At 45.7% G+C, this 26,169-nt stretch overlaps 1 protein-coding gene across 1 annotated transcript in view; it reads right to left on the minus strand.

The window, feature by feature from the left end:
• MEI1 (meiotic double-stranded break formation protein 1) overlaps positions 1-26,169 on the minus strand; it is a 64,106-nt gene that overhangs the window by 384 nt on the left and 37,553 nt on the right. Inside the window, exons 20-30 of the mRNA XM_060165002.1 lie at positions 22,076-22,351; positions 17,637-17,802; positions 16,417-16,521; positions 11,373-11,483; positions 10,941-11,101; positions 8,218-8,299; positions 7,855-8,030; positions 2,505-2,586; positions 1,797-1,903; positions 750-881; positions 447-559 (exon numbers count right to left, since the gene is read on the minus strand). Of these exons, the coding sequence (XP_060020985.1) occupies positions 447-559; positions 750-881; positions 1,797-1,903; positions 2,505-2,586; positions 7,855-8,030; positions 8,218-8,299; positions 10,941-11,101; positions 11,373-11,483; positions 16,417-16,521; positions 17,637-17,802; positions 22,076-22,351 (1,511 nt within the window). The remainder of the gene's footprint in view (positions 1-446; positions 560-749; positions 882-1,796; positions 1,904-2,504; positions 2,587-7,854; positions 8,031-8,217; positions 8,300-10,940; positions 11,102-11,372; positions 11,484-16,416; positions 16,522-17,636; positions 17,803-22,075; positions 22,352-26,169) is intronic.

The raw sequence follows: 26,169 nt of genomic DNA on the forward strand, positions 1-26,169 counted from the left end.
CCCACCGCGTTGTGCTCAGGGCAGCATCTATGCCAACCGGGCTCAGGCAACTTTCTCCAAAGCTCCTGGGAAGGACTAGCTCCCTTCTGAGTCTGGTGATATGACTTTGGAGATGGTCATGTCTGGGGTCAGATCCTGATGCTATCACTGTGTGATTCTGGGCACGCCATTTAACCTCTCTGAGCTGTTACAACTGTGTTAACACTCGTAGCTACTGTGAGGATTAGATACAGTGCATGTAACATGACTGGCCCTCGGTAGGAACTTAATAAACAGAGCAAGTCATTGTCATTGCTACCACTGTTAATTCTTCTCGCTGACCCCTGCTTGCCGTAGAAGACAGGGCTGTAGACAGTGCAACTCTCTGTCCTGAAGCATGACGTTATAGCTTCCCATACCTGGGTGACCCTGCTCAGGCCAAAGCTCCCAGATGCAAGAAAGGATACATCATGTCCTGTAGGGGCGGCTGGGCCGTGGAGGCCCTGGGGGAAAGACCCTCCAAGGAAGCCTGCAGGGTCTTGGCCATGCTATGATCAGCCAGGAGGCCCATGCTCTGGACCTGCGGGGAGAAGAGGGTAGGGAAGACAGGCTTTCTCAGTGCCCACTCCATAGAGGCCCTTTCTACCCTCCACCCCCTGCACTCCTGACCTCCCATTGGCTGCTGTGGCTAGAGCTCCCCACCTCCACAGGGAAGATGATACAGAGGGTCTGGCCTCACAGTGGCTAAATAGCATCCCCTTTCCACCCACCTGCAGAAAGAAGCCACGCAGAGCCTGGAGTGTGGTGCTGGAGAGGGTAGAGAGGTCAGCCAAAGCTGCGCCTTGCAGAACATGGCCCACCTCTTCACGAGAGAGGATGCTGCTGCTCTGGAACCGCACAAACTGGCCCAGGGAGAGAAGGCCACAGGTATTTGCTGTGCCCTGCTGGGCTCAGCACTGGGCTGGGGGCATGGATCTGAAGCCCACAGAACTCTGCCTTCAAGAGCTCAGTGTTGGTAGGCAGGGGTGGGGTTGTGTCACAGGAGAGTGAGGTAATGAGGAGGATTGCAAGACCCTGAGAGTTTGCTCTGCTGACCCCTTCAGTCCCGCCACTCCTACCCTGCCCCTCACACTAGACTATGTGTGGTTACCCAGACACACCACGACATTCTCATATATCTGCTATTCTCACTTCAATACTGTACCTGCAATACTTTTCCTTCTCTTTGCCTATTAATCTTTCAAGCCTCAGCTAAAATGTTACCTTCACTGCTGAATGTTTTCATTTTATTAAAGAAATACAGGCATTAACTGGGTGCTTACTGTATTCTTACTCACTTCTCCCTCACAGCTCTGGCAGAAGCAATTACTCTTTTCTCTGGGTTCCTACACCAACCATTGATTTATTCATTGATCCACTTTACTATCATTCACAGGCTTGCTGCCTTGTTTATTCAGTGGGCACTTACCATGTTCTAGGCACTTAGCATTATCTTCTACTCTTCCATTAATAACCATATTTTAACTATGAATTTCCTTGTCTATCTCCTTCTCTAGACTGAGGGACCTTTAAGGAAGAACATTTGGCTCACAGACATCTTTGGTACCTAGCACAGGATCTGGCAGGTGGTGGGCAGGCCTGGTCAATGTTTCATGAGTGAATGAGAAAGAATGTCTGGGTAGTCTGGGCAGAGGAGATGTGGGCATTCAGAGGAATTCCCTAGGCAGGCTTCTTGTAGGGTGAAGGCTCATCCAGCCCCTCTACCTTCTTGGAGGATGGCATTCTTCAGACCACAGGACCATCCTTTCTGCACTTACCAGGGTCATGAGCCTCAAGATCTCAGCTCTGAGGAAGGAATTCTCTCCAGCATCCAGGAGGGTAAATAGCAAAAACCGATTCCAGGGCTGGGAGGCCACATGGAGTGCTATGGGAAACACCAGTCAACCGTGTGTTGTTAATGCTGCTTTTCCAAAGGCCTTGGAACATTGCTAAAGAAAACTTTCTCCTATTGGCTCAAAAAAGGGTTGCTCAGCAAAGGCAGGGCATTGGACAAGCTGACCCCAGGGCGTTTCTTTCTCCTGGGCTTCTATCCACCCATGCTGCCTGGCACAGGGAGACCACATATCCCACTATTGTGGGAGGCAGGCAACAGGAAGAGCTCTGCCACTTAAGAGCTATGTGACCTTGGTTGGGGCAAGTTGCTTAACCTCCCTGAACCTCGGTATCCTCATCTGTATGATGGGCATGGCAGTGCCCTTGCAGTATTGTTAAAATAATTAAACAAAATGAGTGTGAATCAGGGAGCTCCCTGGTGGCCTAATGGTTAGGATTCTGGGCTTTCACTGCCATGGCCTGGGTTCAATCCCTGGTTGGGGAACTGAGATCCTGCAAGCCACATGGCTTGGCCAAAAAAAATGAGTGTGAATCACAGAACAGAGGATGGGAGTCTGGGGTGGGAGGGTGGCAGGTGCTGGCCCCGTCCAATCTCCCCCATGGGAACATCAGAGAATGGGGAGGGTTTCTACCGACGTCTGGACTCCGGGCATGCAGGTAGTCAAGCAAGGCCTCCAGGCAGCCAACACAAGCGTGGGACAACAGAGGGTCCTTCTGCAAGAAAACAACAAAAACAAAAACCCCACAGAAGTTCACGTCCGGTTTTGCTACCAGTGGATTTTGGTGCCAACCAAGAAAAAAACATTTGGTTTTCAAAACAATTTAGATTTCAGAATTTCAGATTTGGGATTGTGGCTCTGTAGATAATCAAGAAATGTTTGTTGGTTTCATCTCTCACCCACACACACAAAGCACGGTGCTTATACTGATGATTTACCTACATTTGAGAGACTGTTTTGCTTCAGAAAAGGATGGGCCCTGGGCCCCATTAAGAGATTCACAGATTACAGATTCTGTAAGAGCCACACAGTTTATCTAAGCCAATGCATGTAAATCTTTTTGTAAAGCAGCAGAACCTTTCATCAAACAAAATTTTATGCTCTAATAAGCATAAGAAAAGAACTTAGGGTTAGGGAGATGCAAATTAAAACCACCTTGAGATACCACTACACACTCATCAACAGCTAAAACTGACTGACAGTACCAAGTGTTGGCAAGAATGTGAAGCAACTGGAACTCTCATGCACTCCTGATGGGAAGGAAAAATGGTGCAGCCACTAATGGCAGTCTGATGGCTTTTTTTTTTTTTAGTTAATTTATTTATTTGGCTGTGTTCGGTTGTCGTTGCTGCACACGGGCTTTCTCCAGTTGCAGCGAGCAGGGGCCACTCCTCATTGTGGTGTGCAGGCTTCTCATTGTGGTGGCTTCTCTTATTACGGAGCACGGGCTCTAGGCGCGCAGGCTTCAGTAGTTGTGGCACGCAGCCTCAGTAGTTGTGGCTCATGGGCTCTAGAGCTCAGGCTCGGCAGCTGTGGTGACAGGCTCTGTTGCTCCATGGCATGTGGTTCTTCCCAGACCAAGGATCAAACCCGTGTCCCCTGCATTGACAGGAGGATTCCCAACCACTGTGCCACCAGGGAAGTCCCAGTCTGATGGTTTCTTATAAAGTTAAACATACACTTACCATATGTGGTAGGCAGAATTTTAAGATGGTCCCATGAGCTTTGCTCCCAGATGTTATTCCCATGATTAGGTTACATTACATGGCAAAAGGGAGATTGTTTGGGTGGGCCAAATCTAATTACACCAGTCCTTTAAAAGCAGAGTTTTCTCTGGCTGGTAGCAGAAAAAGAACCAGAGAGTCCAGAAGTGTGAGAAGGACTCAACATGCATTGCTGGTTTGAAGATGGAGGGGCTGTGTGAGAAAAAATGTGTGTAGCCTTAAAGAGCTGAAAGACCCACCCACCCCCAACAGGAGGATGAAGTGGATTCTTTCCCAGCTCTCCCAAGTAAGCACCCAGCCTGACCAATACCTTGATTTCAGCTTTGTGAGACCCTAAGCAAAGAACCTGGTCGAGCCCACCCAGACTTCTGACGTAGAGAACTGTCAGATAATAAATGGGTGTTGTGTTAAGCCATTACATTTGTGATATGTAGTTACACAGCAATAGAAAACTAATATGTCATTTGACCCACCAATCCCACTCCTAGGTATTTATCCAAGAGAAATAAAAATGGGTATTCACAAAGACTTGTACTCCAGTCTTTATTCATGATAGCCAAAAATCTTTAAGTCCCAAATATCTGTCAGTAGGTGAGTGGATCAATAAATTGTGGAATAGCCACATAAGGGGCTACTACTCACCAATAAAAAGAAATGAAGTACTGATAACACAATATAAATGAATCTCAAAAGCATTAAGCTAAGTGAAAGAAGATAGACATATAAGACCACATACTTTATGATTTTATTTATGTGGAATTCTAGAAATGGTAAAACTGTAGTGCCAGAAAGCAGATCTGTGTTTGCCAAGGGTCAGGGATGGGGAGAGGGGACTGACTAAACAGGGGTCCAGGGGAACTTTTTGTGGTGATGGAAATCTATACCAGGATTGTGGTGGTGTTTACAAAACTGTATATGTTTGTCAAAACTCATCTAGTTGTACATTTAAAAATCAGTGAATTTTATTGCATGTAAGTTATATCTCAATAAAACTGATTTTTTTAAATGTAAAGACAAACTAACAACACCAACAAAAATCCTATGCTCTCCTCATGCTATTTTTTGGAAGGCAGCAACCTGGAGGTTAAGGTATGGGGCAGACTTGGGTTTGAAGCCTTGCTTGGTCACTTACCATCTTGTGTGATCCTGGCCAAGGTTACTTGATTTTGCTAAGTGGGGATAAAAGGATTACTTGGGCTGCCAAGAGGGTAAGATGAGCAATGCATACAGAGGGTTTAACCAGTGCTTGGCACAGAGTTAACACTCAAAAAATGGTGACTATACTGAAGGAAAAAAAAAAAAATCAGTTGGAAATTAATCCCAGGCAATGACTTGTTTATTTATGTATTTATACTATACAGGTAAATCATAGGATAAATATTCTTCCCACTGTTTAAAATTCTACTAAGATCCTATACTAAAATAATTCTGTTATATTTTTTTAAAAAATGGTGAATATCTTAGTGAAACGTATAATAGGGGAAACACTATCGCTCTTTAACAACCCCTAAGTCTCCTTCACAGGATCCGTAAGGTCTTTAAGACCTACAGTTTGAAGTGGTTGAGCTAATTCACTAACCTCATTTTACAGCTGAGAAAACTGAGGCCCAGAGAGAAAATACTTGACCTGAGGACACCTGAGTGGTAGGTGGCAGGTCTAGAAACAAATCCTAGGCCTTGTGCCCTTTCTCCTTCTCTAATCTAAAATTAACTCTTAACCAGTGGGCACTTCCACCCTTTTCCCAGGTACCTAAGATTAGCCAGTTCAAAAGTAACCTCTCCTGTGGAGCCTTCCTTGATTCAAATAATAGGTCATTTTGCCATTAATTATAATTTCTTGTGTTTCCTACAATCTGTGAGTGCTTAAATGGCTGAAACAGCATCATATTCATTTCTGCGTCCTCATTCACTCATTCAACAAACATTACTGAATGCCAATTCTGTGGGAGGCTTTATGCTGGGTATTGAGTATAAGGGAATCATTTTCCCACTCTCTGTTTTGAATATTAAAACAGGAACTTCAGCCCTTTCAGAAACATTGGAGAGAAAGCATTTGCCCTTCCTCCCACCTCTAACTGGCTTCTCCTCACCCAACGAGAGATTTATCTAACAAGTGAGATGCTAGCTTAACACCTACTGAGCCATCAGGGCAGGACCAAGGTATTAAAGGTCATGCTTCCAGCAACTCAGACTCTTAAGATCTTGGCCAGCTGGCTAAGTGTCCAACATGGACATTATGGAAATGCAAACACAATTTACCTGCCTATGGGCTCCTGGTCTGGCCCAAGGGAAGGAGGGTAGTTAAAAAATCCTTTTGGATAAGATATGATAAAGCAAGCATAGTAAAATGTTAATGGAAGAATGTACATGGTGGGTATATGAGTGTTCACCGTAAAATTCTTTCGTCTTTGCTGTATGTTTGAAAAATCTCAGACTAAAAAAAAGCCCGTTCTGACCTTAAGTCCCAGCTACATTCTACTATGGTGTTTGTCAGCAATAAAGCTGATGCTTTGGTTCTCATTTGATTCGTGATTTCCCAACTGGATTTGAACCCACAAGGGGAAGGAGACACAAAGATTAACCAGACACAGTCCCTTCCTTTGAGGAGCTCACAGCCTGGGGAAGACCGATATGAAAATGGGAACTCACAACAGAGAGAGATAAGTGCTATACGTGATAGAGGTCTGATCCATGAAGAGCACAGAGCCTTTGAATAGATGTGCTGGCAGGACAAGACACGGCATCCGCACAGCCCGAACAGGGCCCACTTCAGGAGCCTTCTCTACATCCTCACATTTCCCCACTTCCCCCAACCTGTGCACAGGCCCAGTGGGGATCAATCCTTGAACATAATCTCCCACAATCAACAGCCATATCAAATATGTCTGTCATTATCTGGGCGGCCAGCGGAGACCACTCATATCAAGGCCCCGCCCCTCCCCCCAGGAAGTCTCTGCAACTCCTCTCACTCGTTTGCTGGCTGCCCCCACCTCCCTCTTCTTGCCCATGACGCCTTGCCATCAGACCAGACCACGTGGATCTGTGACTGTCGGTCTTGGGCAAGCTTTAAGGAGCAGGAAAAGAGAGTCCAAGTCTAACTAAAACAGCATAAACATCTGGGGCCTTGGTCACCCTACAGTGACCAGCTCATATTTGAAAATAACAGACAATAAGCTCCTTGAAAGAGAAGAAGGTCTCAGGGAATCATGGGTGGGAACAGGCCAGAGGGCCAAGGACAGGGAATGAGTCCATATCAGAGGACGAAATTGTGCTGCCATCAAGATCAATCCCATCTCTGATGCCCCCTACCCTCGGGGACCTAGGACAAGTCACTTGATATTTCCAGCCCAGCTCAAGCACCTCCCCCAGAAAGTCTTCTCTGACAGCCAGCCTCACAGTCACCCTACACCAGCCTGTAATGTACGTCCTGTGCCCCCACTGTGCAGTGCTTCCCTTCAACCCAGCACTGCCCACTCTGTGTTAGCACCTCTTATCCACATGGCACCATCCACCGCCCCCTGGAACTGTTAACTTCTCAAAGGCGGGAATCTGATCGATCTCCATGCCCCCACCACCCTTCACAGTATGTGACTGCTGGATAAACTATGATCTCCAAGAATCCTCTAAGCTGTAAAGCACAAACCCCTCTGAGGTGGACATCTACTGTTTTGCTTGTCCAGGATCCATTCCTCCTCCTTCTAAGAACAGTTTTCTCTTGCAGAACCATTCCTCTCTTATGTTTAGTCCATGTGAGTTAGGGAGAGCTGACCATATGCCCCAGCCTCCAGGAGAGGACACTCACCCAAGGCAGGTCAATCAGAGCATCCCATGTTTTGGGCATAGTGACTGCCACATTACCAAGCCAGGCTAATGAGACTCAATTCTGGGGACTACGAGGAAAGAGAAACTTTCTTTCTGCTGGAAGGACATAAGCCAGGAGCTGCTGCTGGTCATCCTACCAATCCCATGAGAATAAAGCTAAGAGAGAAATGCAGAGCCAAGAGATGGAGACAGAGTTCTGATGACACTGTCTGAGCCTCTGGGATCCCAGCTGTGCCTGAAGCCAGTTTTGACCCCTGGACCTCTCAGTTATGAGACAATTTGAGTTTCATTTCTGTCACTGAAACTTTAAAACCAGTCAAACCTCTCTCTAGGCCTTAGTGGGAATACCAGGATCTTGACAGGCAGCCACCCCTTTCTGCTGTCATCCTGAGAGAAGCAGGCTCCACTGCCAGGGTCCCACTCCACAAAGGCCTTACCTGAACCAGGAGGTTCTGCAGTCCGATGACCAGGGACAGCACTTGTGATGTTCCCAGTGGAGCCAGGACAGTGTCCTCAGGGGCTGGCGGTGGCTGGGTCCCTGAGGGCAGCAGAGCAACCAGGGCAGAGGAGAAGCTTTGTTGCAGGGCTGTCCGCAGGAAGCGTAAGATGGCAGCTGAAAGTAGAAAACGCCTTACACCCAGTTCTTGCCTCATTCCCCACCTCCCCACCAGCGCTGTCACAGGGGGAAGACCACAGGGATAATAAAGGGATGACCGTGGACTGGTCTGGGTGGGGTGGTCTCATCTCAGAATCTAGGGGAAAGGTTTTTCTTCTCCTGCTAGAGGCCCTTGGTCCCACACCTGAGAGCAGCGCAGCCTTTTTCTTCGGAAAGCTGAGGGCCTTCAATACTTGGTCCAGTTCCACAGACAGTGTCTGATGAACCTGGCAGGGCAGAGGGTAAAGGGGTAACCCCCACATTCTGGGAGCTTGGGCAGAAAACCACCTGCTACAATACCTCTTTTACCCCCCCTACACATACCCGCTGCATCCAGAAGGACAGAGGAGGCCACACAGAGTCTTGTGAGCCTCACGGATCCTGGATTCAGGAGCTTGAGGAGGAAAATCAAGCCCAGACCTGGAGAACCCTGCTTCTCCCAAGTGTCCCCCATCCTCAGAGAGCTCCTGCACCAGGGAGTCTTCCCCAGCCTTAGCTGTGGGTCAGTCTCCTCTTCAGCCCACCAACCACCTAACTCAGATCTGGAGTCCAATGGCCCGGAATCAAAATCCTGGCTCTGCCACTTGCCAGCTGTATGGCCGTGGGCAAGTCACCACACTGCACCTCTCTCAGCCTGCCTTACTTCCTTCACCTATGAAAAGGGAACAGTGCCACCTCCTTTCACTCTCTCCAGAGCTATCGTGAAGAAGAGCTGAGGACCAGCATCGTGAATATGCTCCTTAATGTCAAAGCAATGACCATACTGAGGGGTTAGTTTGGGTGACAGGTTCAAAGCTGTGAGTCTGCTCTGCTCTCCTTACCCAGAACATACGCTGCCTGAAGGCAGCTTTTCCTCTACTTGGATCTACAAGTGCTTGGCACAAAGCAATTCCTCAAAAATGCTTGTTAGGGCTTCCCTTGTGGCGCAGTGGTTAAGAATCCACCTATCAATGCAGGGGACACGAGTTCGAGCCCTGGTATGGGAATATCCCACATGGGGCAACTAAGCCCGTGCACCACAACTACTGAGCCTGCGCTCTAGAGCCCGCGAGCCACAACTACTGAAGCCCGCGCACCTAGAGCCCATGCTCCAGAACAAGAGAAGCCACCACAACAAAGAGTAGCCCCCGCTCTCTGCAACTAGAGAAAGCCCGTGCACAGCAACGAAGAGTAGCCCCCGCTCTCTGCAACTAGAGAAAGCCCGCACACAGCAACAAAGACCCAACACAGCCAAAAAAAAAAAAAAAAAAAAATGCTTGTTAGCTGGTGGAATTGGCAGGTTCCAGGCAGAAGAACCAACTTGTATAAAGGTATGGAGATGCCATACTAATCTAAGATGTAAACAGAGGAAGCTGTGTGTGGAGGTTATATGGGAACTCTGTGCTATCTGCTCAATGTTTTTGTAAATCTAAAACTGTCCTAAAAATAATAGCTATTAAAAATCAACCAAAAACAAACAAAAAAAGTACTGAGATGTGAAAGAGCACAGTTGACTGGGAGAAGAGCAAACACTTGGTCAGAAGACAGGAAAGGAGGGTAGAATGGCAGAAAGTAAGGCTGCAGAGGGGCCTGATAGGAAGGGTCTCAGCAGCCATGAGGAGAACAAAAAGGCTGCTGAAGGACCGTGAGCAGAGGGTTAAGTGTGTACAGACCGTGGCCATAGGGATAGGAGCGGTGGAGCAAGGGAGAGGCTGGAGGCCAGAAGATTGTGAATAGGCCATATCAGTGGTGAGGACGAATGATCAGGCCTGAACTAGGGCAGAGGGGAGAACTTAAGAGTAGAGGTAGTTACGTAATTGGCTAGTTATGAGCTGAGGGCCAGGGCAGAACCAAAAACAAGGTGCAGGCTTCCATCCAGGCAGGTGACTGCAGGGGGAGGGGTGGGCCCAATAGCCGCACATAGGAAAGTAGGAGAGGTTCCTGTCCCAAATCAACCCCACTGGCAACTAGCTGAGGATCTACGCTATAACGTAGATGTGCCACAGCTTACTGAAACCCTAGAGGCCAAACTTGAAAACTCACTTCACTTCTACACAAATGAGTGTGTGCCTGGCATTAGATTGGCACAGAGCTGGGCACAGTGTGAGGATACCTCAAAGGCTAGGAGATGGTTTCTGTCCACTAGGGGCAGCCAGCCTTAGGGAGGAAACACCTGACTGTGAAGCAGCCCACAGAGGAGCTCATGCAGGGCACTAGGATGACAAGGTCATACAAGAGGGAGGGGCTGCGAGGAAACGGGGTGCTCTGTGGATATGTCCATGGCCCTCCTGTTCCCTGCATCACCTTCTCAAACGGTCACATGACAGCTTACACAGTATGGCACTCACAGCTTGCCACCCACAACTTCAAGGTCACACGCTGGATTCTGCCTTCTTGTCCAGTCTGACAGTCCATTCCCTACACTCCAGCCACACAGTACCTCACCACTCTTCAAATATATATACCAAGTCTTAAATTTGTGCAGCTTCAGGCCTGTGCTCATATCATTCTCTTTGCCTGGAGCACCCTTACCCCACTATTTTAGCCGGGTACAGTCTTGCTTACCTTTTAGGGCTTTGCTTAAAGATTACAACACAAGTTCCCCAAGTCTGGGGTATATACTGTATTCATTTTTTATTCCTCTGTGCCTAGAATACAGCCTGGCATGCAGGTGATCCATGTGTACTAAATGGATTAATGTAAACCAACTTGACAACAGCCTTGAATGTTTTTTCCCTGTTTTGTAGGCAAGGAAAATGAAGCTCAGAGAGTTAAATACCTTGCCAAGGTTACACAACTAATAAGCCACAGATGTGGGATCAGAACTCAAGATCTTGTCACTCCTTGAGTGCCACCCATGCCCCAAAGCAACAGGGGTTAGAAACTAACCTGCAGATTGCCATCGTGCTGCTGGGCAGAGAAGGAGGCAGTGAGCAGCCAGGCGGAGCAGAGGAGCTCGGTCCTGGGAGAGCCCTCCTCAGCCCAGGTGAGGGCCAGCGTCTTCTCTAGAAGCTCTATCAGGGCCGTGCTGCTCAAGAGCACTGCAGCAGCTGTAGAGGGTTGGGCAGGGCAGGCGGTGTTTAGTTAGCACCCGATGGGTGCTTCATACACACATGGTGAATGAACAAAAGGATCAGCTTAAGGCTCTAAGTTTCATTTCGGAACCACAGGTTACTGGAACCAGAAAGGACCTTAGGACCATCCGATCCAGCCACACACCCCCTTTTTAATTTTTTTTAGATGGAAAAACTGAGGGCAGCAAGGGCCATAGACACTGCCCAGCACCCTTCCTCTTCACTATGCCAGCCCGGGCCCCAGCACCTCTTTTCTGACTGCCCAGCGTGGTCTGATGAAGGCTCCAATACAGGAAGTTGAAGGAGGGCTGCAGGATGTCCGTGTCAGTGGGACTGCATTTCCCACACAGCTTGCTCACTGCAAGAGATGAAAGTGCCCTGGAGCCCCAGTGCTCAGCACTCCATGGCTTTAGCACACACCAGCACTCACACTTCTTACAGCTAGTGGCCCTCAACTAGCTAATTTCAGATGTCAGTCTTGGGGACCAAGCACAAACTGAGCACCCCGGATATTACGGCCAGTGGAAAGAAACAGTGACAAACCCGAAGGTATGTTCACACCCTCCATCTGAACAAACATCAGGCAAGCAGCCCACAGCTGCACATTAGAACAGACTGCACAAGTGTAGGTGGTCAAAAGGCATCCTATGACAGCGCTCATGCCAGCACAGACTCCAGGTTGGAGAGTCTGCAGAGGTCACATAGGCCAACCTGCCACCATCAGCAGAAAGAAGATCCAGTCTCTGAATTCTTCCAGCAAAAGGGCACTCACCACCTTCACAGGGGAGCTCTGTAACCGTCAACGTGCAGTTCCCTAAACTTGCCGTATTCTCTCTCTCACATCACCTCCATCTGGCTAACTCCTTTCCTCCTATTCAGCAATCAAGGTTCAGCTCAAAGTTCACCTCCCTCATGAAGCCTTAATCTCTCATGGCAAGATTAAACGCCTCTTCATGCTCTGCCAGCCCTCAGCGAGCAGTTACTACACTGGAGAGTAGACATCTACAGAGCACATCCCTTTCGTCTTGGGAATTACCTCTCCTTGCTCCCCTGCCCCCCACCATCCTAGATATGAAACCTACCTAAGTCTCCATTCCTTTTTTTTTTTTTTTTTTTTTTGCGGTACGCGGGCCTCTCACTGTTGTGGCCTCTCCCATTGCGGAGCACAGGCTCTGGACGCGCAGGCTCAGCGGCCATGGCTCACGGGCCCAGCCGCTCCGCGGCACGTAGGATCTCCCTGGACGGGGGGCACGAACCCATGTCCCCCAAATCGGCAGGCGGACTCTCAACCACTGCGCCACCAGGGAAGCCCAGTTAGATTGTTTATTTGAGATTTTTCTTGTTTCTTTAGGTAGGCTTGTATAGCTATAAACTTCCCTCTTAGAACTGCTTTTGCTGCATCCCATAGGTTTTGGATCGCAGTGTTTTCACTGTCATTTGTCTCTAGGCATTTTTTGATTTCCTCTTTGATATCTTCAGTGATCTCTTGGTTATTTAGTAACATATTGTCTAGCCTCCATGTGTTTGTGTTTTTTACGTTTTTTCCCTGTAATTGATTTCTAATCTCATAGTGTTGTGGTCAGAAAAGATGCTTGATATGATTTCACTTTTCTTAAATTTACTGAGGCTTGATTTGTGACCCAAGATGTGATCTATCCTGGAGAGTGTTCCATGTGCACTTGAGAAGAAAGTGTAATCTGCTGTTTTGGGATGGAATGTCCTATAAATATCAATTAAATCTATCTGGTCGGGCTTCCCTGGTGGTGCAGTGGTTGAGAGTCCGCCTGCCGATGCAGGGGACACGGGTTCGTGCCCCGGTCTGGGAAGATCCCATATGCTGCAGAGCAGCTAGGCCCGTGAGCCATGGCCGCTGAGCCTGCGTGTCCGGAGCCTGTTGCTCCGCAGCGGAAGAGGCCACAACAGTGAGAGGCCCGCGTACCACAAAAAAAAAAAAAAAAAAAAAAAATCTATCTGGTCTATTGTGTCATTTAAAGCTTCTGTTTCCTTATTTATTTTCATTTTGGATGCTCTGTCCATTGGTGTAAGTGAGGTGTTAAAGTCCCCCACTATTATTGTGTTACTGTTGATTTCCTGTTTTACAGCTGTTAGCAGTTGCCTTATGTATTGAGGTGCTACGTTGGGTGCATATATATTTATAATTGTTATATCTTCTTCTTGGATTGATCCCTTGATCATTATGTAGTGTCCTTCCTTGTCTCTTGTAACATTCTTTATTTTAAAGTCTATTTTATCTGATATGAGTATTGCTACTCCAGCTTTCTTTTGATTTCCATTTGCATGGAATATCTTTTTCCATCCCCTCACTTTCAGTCTGTATGTGTCCCTAGGTCTGAAGTGGGTCTCTTATAGACAGCATATATATGGGTCTTGTTTTTGTATCCATTCAGCAAGCCTGTGTATTTTGGTTGGAGCATTTAATTCATTAACGTTTAAGGTAATTATCAATATGTATGTTCCTATGACCATTTTCTTAATTGTTTTGGGTTTGTTTTTGTAGGTCCTTTTCTTCTCTTGTGTTTCCCAGTTAGAGAAGTTCCTTTAGCATTTGTTGTAGAGCTGGTTTGGTGGTGCTGAATTCTCTTAGCTTTTGCTTGTCTGTAAAGCTTTTGGTTTCTCCATCAAATCTGAATGAGATCCTTGCTGGGTTGAGTAATCTTGTTTTTAGGTTCTTCCCTTTCATCACTTTATTAAGTATATCATGCCACTCCCTTCTGGCTTGTAGAGTTTCTGCTGAGAAATCAGCTGTTAACCTTGTGGGAGCTCCCTTGTATGTTATTTGTCGTTTTTCCCTTGCTGCTTTCAATAATTTTTCTTTGTCTTTAATTTTTGCCAATTTCATTACTATGTGTCTCAGCGTGTTTCTCCTTGGGTTTATGCTGTATGGGACTCTCTGTGCTTCCTAGACTTGGGTGGCTATTTCCTTTCCCATGTTAGGGAAGTTTTCGACTATTCTTCAAATATTTTCTTGGGTCCTTTCTCTCTCTCTTCTCCGTCTGGGACCCCTATAATGCAAATGTTGTTGCGTTTAATGTTGTCCCTGAGGTCTCTTAGGCTGTCTTCATTTCTTTTCATTCTTTTTTCTTTATTCTGTTCCCTGGCAGTGAATTCCACCATTCTGTCTTCCAGGTCACTTATCCGTTCTTCTGCCTGTTATTCTGCTATTGATTCCTTCTAGTGTAGTTTTCATTTCAGTTATTGTATTGTTCATCTCTGTTTGTTTGTTCTTTAATTCTTCTAGGTCTTTGTTAAACATTTCTTGCATCTTCTCGATCTTTGCCTCCATTATTTTTCTGAGGTCCTGGATCATCTTCATTATCGTTATTCTGAATTCTTTTTCTGGAAGGTTGCCTATCTCCACTTCATTTAGTTGTTTTTCTGGGGTTTTATCTTGTTCCTTCATCTGGTACATAGCCCTCTGCCTTTTCATCTTGTCTATCTTTCTGTGAATGTGGTTTTTGATCCACAGGCTGCAGGACCGTAGTTCTTCTTGCTTCTGCTGTCTGCCCCACCATTCACTTTTTTGGCAGCCACAGCACACTTGACTTTGCTTGGCTTGTGGTCAACCACACAAGCAGGCCCCCCAACCATACCCTTACCTGTGAACTACAGTCCTCTACCCTCAATGCTCTCAAATAAAAGTACTCAAGGGTTATACATAAATGTATATTCATTTCACGTGTATGTTTCAGCCTGTTATTTCTCCCTGTTAGGGGCCCTTTCTATTTATTTATTTGGCCACAGTATATGGCTTGTGGGATCTTAGTTCCCCAACCAGGGATCAAACCCATGCCCCCTGCAATGGAAGTGCAGAGCCCTAACCATTGGACAACCAGGGAATTCCTTAGAGGCCTTTTTTTTTTTTTAGATTACTGCTTTTTTTTTTAAAAAACATCTTTACTGGAGTATAATTGTTTACAATGGTGTGTTAGTTTCTGCTTTATAACAAAGTGAATCAGCTATACATATACATATACATATATCCCCATATCTCCTCCCTCTTTCATCTTCCTCCCACCCTCCCTATCCCACCCCTCTAGGTGGTCACAAAGCACCGAGCTGATCTCCCTGTGCTATGTGGCTGCTTCCCACTAGCTATATATTTTACATTTGGTAGTGTATATATGTCCATGCCACTCTCTCACTTCGTCCCAGCTTACCCTCCCCCTCCCCGTGTCCTCAAGTCCATTCCCTAGAGGCCCTTTTGATGGCTGTTTTTGTCACACACAGACCTCCCTCCCAGCTGAGCATCATCCTTAACCTGATAAGATAGGCAGCCATGACCAGCTCCAGGTCAGGCCTGGAGGCTCTTTTTGAGCTAGACACTGATCTTCTCATGAGAAGCCTTGGGCTCCAGGCAGGGAAAAAAACCATCCTCACCTTTGGCCACCTGACAGTCCACAGGTACTGAGGACACACCATTTCTCCTATTAATTTCAACCTTGCTTCAACAAATTTTCCTGAGGGTACTGCCTATGAACTAGTGACCGCATTAATGAGCAATAAAAGGTCCTGAGAGGTTTGAAGTATGGGTAGAAAAGAGGCCTAGAGAACTGTGACTGGATCATCAGATCCTGAGTCAGCTGTGGGGTGAAGTGGAAAACTGAGTTTGTGCCAGGAAAAATGAAGATACATGGATTGTACCCAATGAAGGCCTACTCTGTGCCAAGCATCCTGTGGCATTCTACATCTACGGTTATTTTTGTATCAACCCTAAATCAGGTATGCACTATTATTTTACCTATGAGGAACCAAATGCTCATAGAGGCAAGGTGACTGCCCAAGGTTGCATAATTAATGACTAAGCTGAGAACAAACCCAGGCATTCCTGATTCTGGAGCTTGTCACAATGATTTTTTTTTTTTTTTTGATTTTCCAAACATTACCAGAGAATGAGCAGAGAAAGTTCTGGAAGGTCCTTTATCAAGAAGCCCACAGGAGATCAACCAATCAGGGAACTGTGCACGAGCTGATTGCATACCCTGCAACCCTCATCTCTCACCTTGCCTTTAAAAATTCTTTGCTGAAACCCTTCGGGGAGTTCAGGGTTTGGGGGCATGAGTCCCCAGTTCTCCTTGCACGGCCCTGCAATAAACCTCTCTCTCCTCCAAAAAGAAAAAAAAAAAAAAAGCCCACAGGAGTAGACTGACCCACTAGCTTCTTTCAAAAAGATGAAAGGGTGGAAGAAAGGAACAAGGCCAGCACCACTGAGAACACACCCACAGCACGCCCAGCCCCAGGCCCTCAGGCACTGTCCCAAGCAGCCAGAGCACCTTGGTGAAGGAGCTTCATGGCCATGCTGTCCAGTTCTTGCTCTGACTCGTTTCTCAGCTGCACTAAGGAGAGGAGGCTCAGCAGCAAAGGCAGGTTCCCCGAGGCTGTGAGAAACAAGGAGAGCTGGTCAGGGGGATTGACCATCAGATCACCCTAAGGTCAGACAGGCACCCACGACCCACCAGCGGTAAATAGTTTGTTGGGATTTACCCCTATTTCCTGTCTTTTTCCTTCTTCATTTAGAAGAGAGGCAACTGACGTACTGAGTGCCAGCTCTGGGTTAGGTACCAGGAATTCATTATTTCACTTAATCATCCTAAAAATCATGTGAAGTAGGGATTGTTATTCCTATTTTGCAGTTAAGAAAACTGAGGCCCAGAGAGGCTGAGTGACATCTCCAAGGCCCCACAGCAGCAGGGCCAGGGCCAGGACTTGAACCCAAATTTCAATCCAGTGCTCACAGTCATTCCACTATGTGTTTCCAAGAAATCTCATGGCTCTTAAACACTATTATTAGTTAGTTGTGGCTTGTCCTTCCCTGAAAAAGAAAGACTCAGCTCTTCTAAATACCCTTAAACATACCTCCAAACCGCCGTCCTCAATCAGAACTGGACCAAGTGAGCCACAGCTCTCTACCTACTTCCTCTTAATTGCTTTGAAATTTAAAAATTCAACTTTCTGAGAGTAATCAGACCAATCCCAGTCTTTCAGTGTCTTCATACTGTACCAAATATCAAGCTTCCTTGACTCCAGGGAGTCCCATTCCAGATTTAGAAACCATCCTTTTGGATCTCACCAGGAGCTTCCAATACATCACAGATCCACCCCCTTCCCAGCCCCTGCTGGCTGCTGCTGCCTCCCTGACCTCCCCAGTATTTACCCCTTTTTTCTTCCCAACTGGAGGCTGCCATTCCTGTGACAAACAGCTCTGAGCACATGCTGGGCAGGGTGGGGACATGCATGCATACATCAAACACTCTCACCCATGCAGACATTAAACATAAGCACACTCAAACCACATACACAAACCAAATATGTTGAGCACCCACTCTCCAATGAGAGGAAGGAGATAAAGTTTAGTTTGATGCCCCACTGTTCTGACTTTTCTTTTGCATGGAAAACTCTGATTCTCTCTCCTAGAGCAGACCTCATCAGGGCAGAGATGCCACTTCTGTCTGACCTTCAGGTCAATACGTGCCCCCAGCAGCTGCAGACTGACCTTCTGATGGGGAGGACCCATGTTCCACCAGCAGATGCTGTAGGATCAGCAGGAAGTGGCCTCGGATGAGACCACCCACTTGGACATCCTCATTCCTCCTCAAAAAGGTCCTCAGGACGATCAGTACCTTGCGGGCTGTGTCCACTGGACTGGAATAGATGAGGTCCTGAGCAGGAGAGAAGGAAGCCAGAGCTCAGAGGGCATTATGGTTAGGGACAGGTGGACAGTGAATAAGAGAGGAGCTGGGGAAGGGTCCCAAATGATGGTGTCACAGAACCTGGGGAAAGAAGCACTCACTCAGCATCTACCATGCATCATCCTGTCAAATAAGTCTATCCTAAATAGGAGACAACGAAGGCTCAGAGAGATTATGTGATGTGCCAAACTTCATGTAAGCTAGTAAGTGGCACAATTAGGATTTGAATACGGGTCTCCTAACTCCAAGCCCAAAGCTCTTTCTACTTTCTGGGATGCCTCTCTCTTGTAAATGGAATTACAGGGTCAAGAAGAGGTTATTTCAGAACAGGGGACCTGAGGGTGCCTTAAGGGAGAAGGGGGCGGGGGATGGAGATGTCACAGGGCAGGCAGAGGATGGGTTAGGACAGATTCAGGGTACAGGAAGGGAAGCAAGGACCAGATCAGGCCCTGTCTCTGCCATGGCATCTGGCTATTTCTGCCCCAAGGTGTAAAGGCCTTGGTTTCAGAAGGTGGGAAAGAACATTGCTTTTTATTTGCTTTCAGAGTTATTTTAATGAGTATATGTTAAAGGCAAAGCCAGCAGAAGCCACACCAGAGGCTATCCTACTGATAGCTCCTGGCACCTTCTAGCTCAAACAAGCCAATTCCATTGGACAGGCCAGTTAGGGCTGGGTGTCATGAAATCAAGGTTACACACAGACTCCCTTTCCAGGGAAGACAACTTCTGACACAGAGAGACATGATTACGGGGCAACTGGCCAGACAAATCCAGATGGGCTGATCACTGGGTAGCACAGGGGTGTCTGGGCCTGGCTCTTTAAAAACCTCTGCAGCTGCCAGAGAAACAACTAAAATATTGATGAAATAATTCATATTTTATGGCAAGATGAGAAAAATTAACAAAATTTTTTTTCTACTCATTTGGGCCTCCTCCCTCCCCTTTGGCGTATACTGTGCATCTGCATTAACCAGACCTCCTTAGGAGACAACATTCTTTCTTAATCTCATCAAGGGTCACAACGCACAACTCCTTAGGGGATAATCTCCTTCCTAATCTTGTAAGGAGCCATGATGACCTGTGACCCACTACTTGCTTTGTACATGTAGATCTGGATTGTGTAAACTGTCAATAACACATCATTTAACCATTTGTCTCAAAAACTTACGTCACTGTGCTTTGACCTCTTACAGGCAGAACAGTCCTCAGAGCTTTCCTTTTTTTTTTGCCACACCACGTGGCTGGCAGGACCTTAGTTCCCCAACTAGGGATCAAACCCTTTCCCCCTGCAGTGGAAGCAAAGAGTCCTAACTACTGGACCACCAGGGAATTTCCCTCAGAGCTTTCTGAAAGACTGTCTCCTGGGTTATAATCCTCAGGTTGGCTCAAATAAAAATTTCCATTTCTTTCTTAGATTGACTATTGATTAATTTTTGTTGACATTATCAATAGCAATCACTCAATTAGGGCCTGATAATGTCAGGTACTGTGCTGTGTTTAAACTGTAGTTGTATGTTTGTTTATACATTATCTGTATCTTCATGATAACTCTTCCAGGTAGGTGCACCCCGATTTTTCAAATGAGCAAACTGGGACAGATTAAGTAGTTTGCCTATCAAGAAAGCAGTGGCATTGTAAGTTCTACTACACTATGATTTAATGAAGGGCAGGGATGAGATTGGCTTCATTTTTGTTACCTTGTAGGGACTCAGAAAACATCTCTGGAAGGAAAGGATCTCAGAATGAGAGGGCTAGAGGTTCATTTCCACCAACCTTTTTTACTTTACAGAGTATGAGGCTAAAGCCCAGATGAGGTGTGATTTGCCCAAGGTCACAGGGCCCAAGGCCAAACCAGTTTCCCACTCCTGCTCCTTCACTGGCACACAGCTGCCTGACTGCCAGAGCCGGTCCCTTAGAAACCTGAGTTAGTAAATGTTAGTGCAAAAGGAAGGGGGCTACTTAGCATTTGGCAGCCATGCTGAATGCCACGGGAAGGAGTGCACCCCACCATATGGGTCAGTGGGAAGGCTCTGGGTGGAGCATGGCCCACTCCACAGTCTCTCCTGTCCAGAGCTGTCCAGAACTCTCTGGGACTGGACCGACCAGAGGGATGTGGCCAAGCAGGGAACAAACAGAGCTGCTGTTTTTTACACATAAACAACCTACATGAAAGACCACGCGTTGATAAGAGTGGCAATTAACAGCTTTGTTTTCACCTGTTAATTACACATATCAAAAACAGAAATTGGTACCACCACATATTTTTAGACTCTTTCCTCTCCTGCTGCTAGAAGCTGGGGAGAAATGGTAGGAATTATATACACATGAACAAACAACAAAGCTGTTCCTTGCTATTTTTTCTTACCACTGATGTTTCTAGGATCTAATTTAGTGAAAAACTCATTAATTTAGGCTCCAGTCATGGTCATGATCTTTATTAGTTATATGACCTTGGCAATTCAATAAGCCTCTGTGAGATTAACATTATCCGGTTCAGAGTCAGTCAATAATCAGTGAATGATAGTCTACCATGTATAGCATATCACAAGTGTTCCTATACATTCTTTCATTTATCCCCATGTTATCTCCCTTATGCATGTGAGGAAACCGAAGCTCAGAGAAGCCTTCATCTTCCAGTTGTTAGTGGTTTGTTGTGTCTGAGTCTCTCACTGGCCCATGGGGCAGGGACTAGGTGAAATTCATCCCTATATCCCTAGTGCTCAAACAAACAGCTCTCCCATTAGATGAAACACTGAATTTAGCTGAGTTTACTAGAAAGAACATTAGGGAGTCAAAATCTGGGTTTTAATCTCAGCTCTTGGGACCTTGGACAAATTTCTCTAAACCTATTTCTTCATCTGTTTAAAAAGAAAAAAATAAGATACCATGATTAGTATCTTTCTCAGAAGATCTGAATTTTTTCTTTTTTGAGAGACTTAGATCTGTCCAGACCCCTAACTCAGTAAGTCAGCAAAAATTTATAAGTACCTGTTATATGTGAGGAATTGACCCTGAATACATTACCTGGCAAAGAAAATCCAGTATCTTAGCTCTGTCCATTGCTACTCTGCCTGGCATCCCATCTTTTCTTCTTTCCCTATGCACTAATGGTTTATTTTTAACCCGTTCCTTCTTCTCTTTTCTTCCCCCTCCAAGGAAGAATTTGAGCCAAAGCATGAATGTGGCCCCTATCAAGCCAACACGTGTGTGATTTCACAAGATGACAGATCTCAGGGAAAAAGGTGAAAATTTAAGTCTGAGTGGGGAGTGTGTACATGAGAATGTGAATACAGACAGATGTAGGTACCTAAGGATGTGAGATATATAATATGCAGGTGTTATTTCCACCACAGTCACTCCAATAAAGTCAGGGAATCATGTTTGTTGATGATAAGAATATCAAAGGAACACCCACTCTTCTCTAAAGGGCTATGTCATTCTTCCAGGACTAAGGGGTGGGGAGCCAAGTAACTGGCATTGAAGGCAGGGGTTCTAAAAAGAGTGTCTCATATGCTAGTGTGCTCAGTTTGGGACCTAAAACTAGTAACTGGTCACTAAATACAAATTGTCAAATGTGTAAATAATTTCCTTTTTAATATATATATATAAATTATATCAGTCATCCCTATAATAATGAGGAAAAAAAGATGGAATTAAAGTCAGTGTGTTAGAAACTGCAGACAGCAGGCGGCTTACTTATCTAACTGATGTACCTGACAGAAATTATAGGAATGTCTTACTTCATAAAAAAAGCAATGGAATATGCAATAAACTCATGACAAAAAAATTCTGGGTATGCCTAAGGGAGGGTGTTGCACATGTAACATTATCCTGAGAGTTATGGTAGAAAAGAGGCTGAGTCCCTCTACTATCAGACATCTTCATCTACGTGCCCCAGGGGTCCCCTATGACATCAAACCCTTGTTAACAGAATATGCTTAAGAGAAGACAGGGAGGTGAGAGGGAATGGTGACTGAGGTCAGCATTTCATAGGTATATCCCCTGGGGATTAGAGAGGCACATATCTCTCAGTGAGCAGACCTCCATCAGACTTAAGAAAGGGTATAGACTTACAGAAACTAGGCACCTGCCAGCCGAAAGCACCTCCTACTCACATGGAAACAGTGATAAGTCCAGAGGCAGGCAGAAGCAGCTGCGGGTGCCTCCTGACCTCAATAAACCAGCTCCCAGAGAGAGAGGGCCCACCATCTCTGAATGTAGAAATGAGCAAGTGGTCACCTACCAGCAAAATAAGCAGGGTGCTGGGGCTGCTTCTGAGCACATGAAACAGGGCTGCTAAGCTGGCGGGAAGGGTGGGCTGCCCAGCAGAGGCGACATCATCCAGCTCCTCACAGATGCTCTCTTCCCAGGAGAACCAAAGTTCCAGGACACGGTGTCCAAACCTACTCATCAGCTCTGGATACAACAGGAATAACCTGAGCAGGAGGGGGTGGTGGGTGTACACTAGGTGCAGGTCCGGGATGCCCTCTAGTAATTTTCTGATGGCGCCAACCACAGCCTGGAGGCAAAGAAGAAAGGGGCTAAATACACCTTGCAGAGGACTCAAGAGACCCCAATCCCCAACAAACACAGACAGCCAAGACGTAGCGGGAAAAACGTACTGGCTTCTCAGTGCTCCAGGATATCTACACTGGCTCATCCCAGCACCCTCTAGAGAAAAGAAAACCTCACTGTGCTTACCTTATAACAATGGTCCTCAACTGGGGGTGATTTTGCTCCTCAGGGGACATTTTAAAATGTTTACAGACATTTTTGATTGTCTTGATTGGGAGAGTGCTACTGGCATCTAGTAGGAGAGAGCAGGATCCCACTAAATATCCTACAATGCACAGGACAGCCTCCCACAGAAAAGAGTTAGACTGTGCAAAATGTTAGTAGTGCCATGGCTGAGAAACCCAGCTCTATAATGATACCACAGTGTATCATAATTGTCAGCGTGTACTTGTCCACCTCCCGCACTAGACTTGAGATGCTTGAGGGCTGGGACTGTGGCAGATTGATCTGTGCACTTGGCCTAAGACCTGGCACAGAGAAAGCAAAGGGCAGGTGTTCTGAATCATTTATTAACCCTCAAAAACCTCTCTCTTCCCATTGTACATATTACAAAGCTCAAATTCCTTAACATGTTATTTTAAGAATTTTATAGTTTATAGTTTTCACTCTTCATTTGGGTCTTTGATCTATTTTGATTTATTTTTTGTGTACGGTATGAGGTAAGGGTCCAAATTCATTCTGTTGCTTGTGGATATCCAGCTGTCCCAACACCATTTATTAAAAAGGCTATTCTTAAAAAAAAAAAAAAAAAAGGCTATTCTTTCCCCACTGAATTGTCTTGGCATCCTTTTAAAAATATATGGGTTTCAGCTTCCCTGGTGGCGCAGTGGTTGAGAGTCCACCTGCTGATGCAGGGGACACGGGTTCGTGCCCCGGTCCAGGAAGATCCCACATGCCACGGAGTGGCTGGGCCCGTGAGCCATGGCCGCTGAGCCTGCGCGTCCAGAGCCTGTGCTCCGCAACGGGAGAGGCCACAACAGTGAGAGGCCCGCGTACCGCAAAAAAAATAAATAAAATAAAATATGGGTTTATTTTTGGACTCTTAGTTGTATTCCATTGATCTGGTTGTCTATGGTAGACATATACCAGAACCACACTGTCTTGATTACTCTATTTTTGTAGTAAGTTTAAATTAAGAAGTGTGAGTCCTCCAACCTTGTGCTTTTTTTTTAAATTTATTAATTTTTTTGGCTGTGTTGGGTCTTCGTTGCTGCACGTGGGCTTTCTCTAGTTGCGGCAAGTGGGGGCTACTCCTCGTTGCGGTGCACGGGCTTCTCACTGCAGTGGCTTCTCTTGTCACGGAGCATGGGCTCTAGGTGCACGGGCTTCAGTAGCTGTGGCACATGGGCTCACCAGTTGTGGCGCACGGGCTCTAGAGTGCAGGCTCAGTAGTTGTGGCGCACGGGCTTAGATGCTCTGTGGCATGTGGGATCTTCCCGGAACAGGGCTCGAACCCGTGTCCCCTGCATTGGCAGGCGGATTCTTAACCACTGCACCACAAGGAAAGCCCTTGTGCTTCTTTTTCAAGATTGTTTTGGCTATTTTGGGTCCCTTGCATTTCCATATAAATTTAAGGATCAACTTGTCTATTTCTGGACAAAAAAAGAGAAGGCAGGGACTCTCCTGGTGGCGCAGTGGATAAGAATCCGCCTGCTGCAACTAGAAAAGTCCTGTGTGCAGCAACGAAGACCCAACGCAGCCAAAAATTAATAAAATTACATCTTAAAAAAACAAAAGAGAAGGCAACAGGGATTTTGATCAAGATTATGTTGAATCTATAGATCAATTTGGGGAGTACTGCCATCTGAACACTATTGTCTTCTTTTTTCCTAATTTTATTGAGATATAATTGATGTATAACATTGTATAAGTTTAAGGAGTATAACATAATGATCTGATAAATGTATATATTGTGAAATGATTACCACAATAAGTTTAGTCAACATCCATCACCTCACATAATTACAAAAGTTTTTTCCTTGTGATGAAAACTTTTAAGATCTACTTTCTTAGCAACTTTCAAATATACAAAACAACATTGTTAGCTGTAGTCATCATGATGTACATTACATCCCCAGCACTTATTTATCTTATAACTGGCCATTAAGTCTTCTGATTCAGGAACACAGGTTGTCTTTCTATTTAGTTATGTATTCTTTAAATTCTTTCAATAATGTTTTGTGAGTTTCAGTGATCAAGTCCTTGCACTTCTTTTGTTAAATTTATTCCTATATATTTAATTTCTTAATGCTACTGTAAATGGAATTATCTGCTTAATTTCCTTTTCGAGCATGTTATTAAAGACTTAGGTCTACCTCCCAGCTTCTTTCCACTCCTTCTCCCACATGACCTAGCCAAGCCACACTAAACTAGGCTTCCTTCCTTGAATGGATAGACTGGGTAACTCCCCACTTCTGTATCTTAAATCTTACTCTACGCTCAGCCTGAAAGTTCTCCCTTCGCTACCTCTATCTCTTCCACGAAGCCTCTCTGATGCCACAATCGGACACAACCTCTTGCCCCTTGTGCTTTCGTAGCTCTCAATGGTCCTCCAGCTCCAGGAAGCACTGTAGCTGTTCCCTGCCTTGTAGGAGATCTTTTTGTCTCTCTTGCCAAACTGGTGCTCCCTGAGGGCAGGGAGTTTGTTTGATTCACCTCAACCCTGACAGGGACCCACATGGCACCTGGCACCTGGCACATGATAAGTGGTCAATGCACATAGGGGAGTTATTGTTTAATGGGTATAGAGTTTCAGTTTTGCAAGATGAAAAGATTTCTGGAGATAGATGGTGGTGAGATGGTTGCACAACAATATTAATGTACACAATACCATTACTGTACACTAAAAATGGTTAAGATAGTAAATTTTATGTTTGTATATTTTACCACAATTTTTTAAAAAACCTGGATAAATAAATAAAAATAGAAAACCAAAGTGAAAAAAAAACAAGTTGTGACTGTATATTGCCATTTATATATTTATATAAGAATTTTTAAAATGCAAAACAATGTTATATATCATTTATGGATTCACACCTAAGAGGGGAAATCTGGAGCTCCTCCATAAACTACCTTCTAAGTCTCCACACCCACTGGTAGATGGGAAGAGAGGGCCCTCAAGAACCAATCTTGCCACGATTATTAGTCTTGAAGCCATCAGGACTATTCCTATTGTGTCCTTTTCCCCCATTTACGTCAGTCACCTCAGAAAGCCCAGAAATTTCAGGTCACCCCCATATGGCTCAGGACATGTCCTCTTTAAATCCCATCTCCCACTCTTACACAGCTCCACAACCCTTCCACGTGCCCTCTAGAACTCACTCACAGTTATCAGCAAATTCCCTATGTCCTGTACCTCTTTGAATATTCCCTTCACCTTGCTGCTTTGATTCTCTGCCAAAAACCTCTTTTGCCTACAGTCTCTCAAGGGAGGCTATTTTCACTCCCACTTCCCTAGCTCGAAAACCTTGGCCTCTAAATTCTCTTACTTCCTCCTTCTAATCTCCTCTACCTGCCTCAGCCATTCATTCCCACGGTCACGTATCTAGACCTTGTCATTACGAAGAACTGCACCCTCCCAAATAATTCCAATTTCAAGCATCCCATTTTACCACCACCCCTCCTATCTTTCCAGCTCACTCCCTCTAGTATTTCAATCCAACAATTCTTTGACCCTCATGAGAACCCAAATCTTTGAAAACATCCTTTTATCTTCTCTTATTCTCATACTTCACACTGGTCCATCAAGAGATCCTATGGCAC

This window comes from Lagenorhynchus albirostris, chromosome 11 (assembly GCF_949774975.1).
Source record: "Lagenorhynchus albirostris chromosome 11, mLagAlb1.1, whole genome shotgun sequence".
Classification (NCBI taxonomy): Eukaryota; Metazoa; Chordata; class Mammalia; order Artiodactyla; family Delphinidae; genus Lagenorhynchus; species Lagenorhynchus albirostris.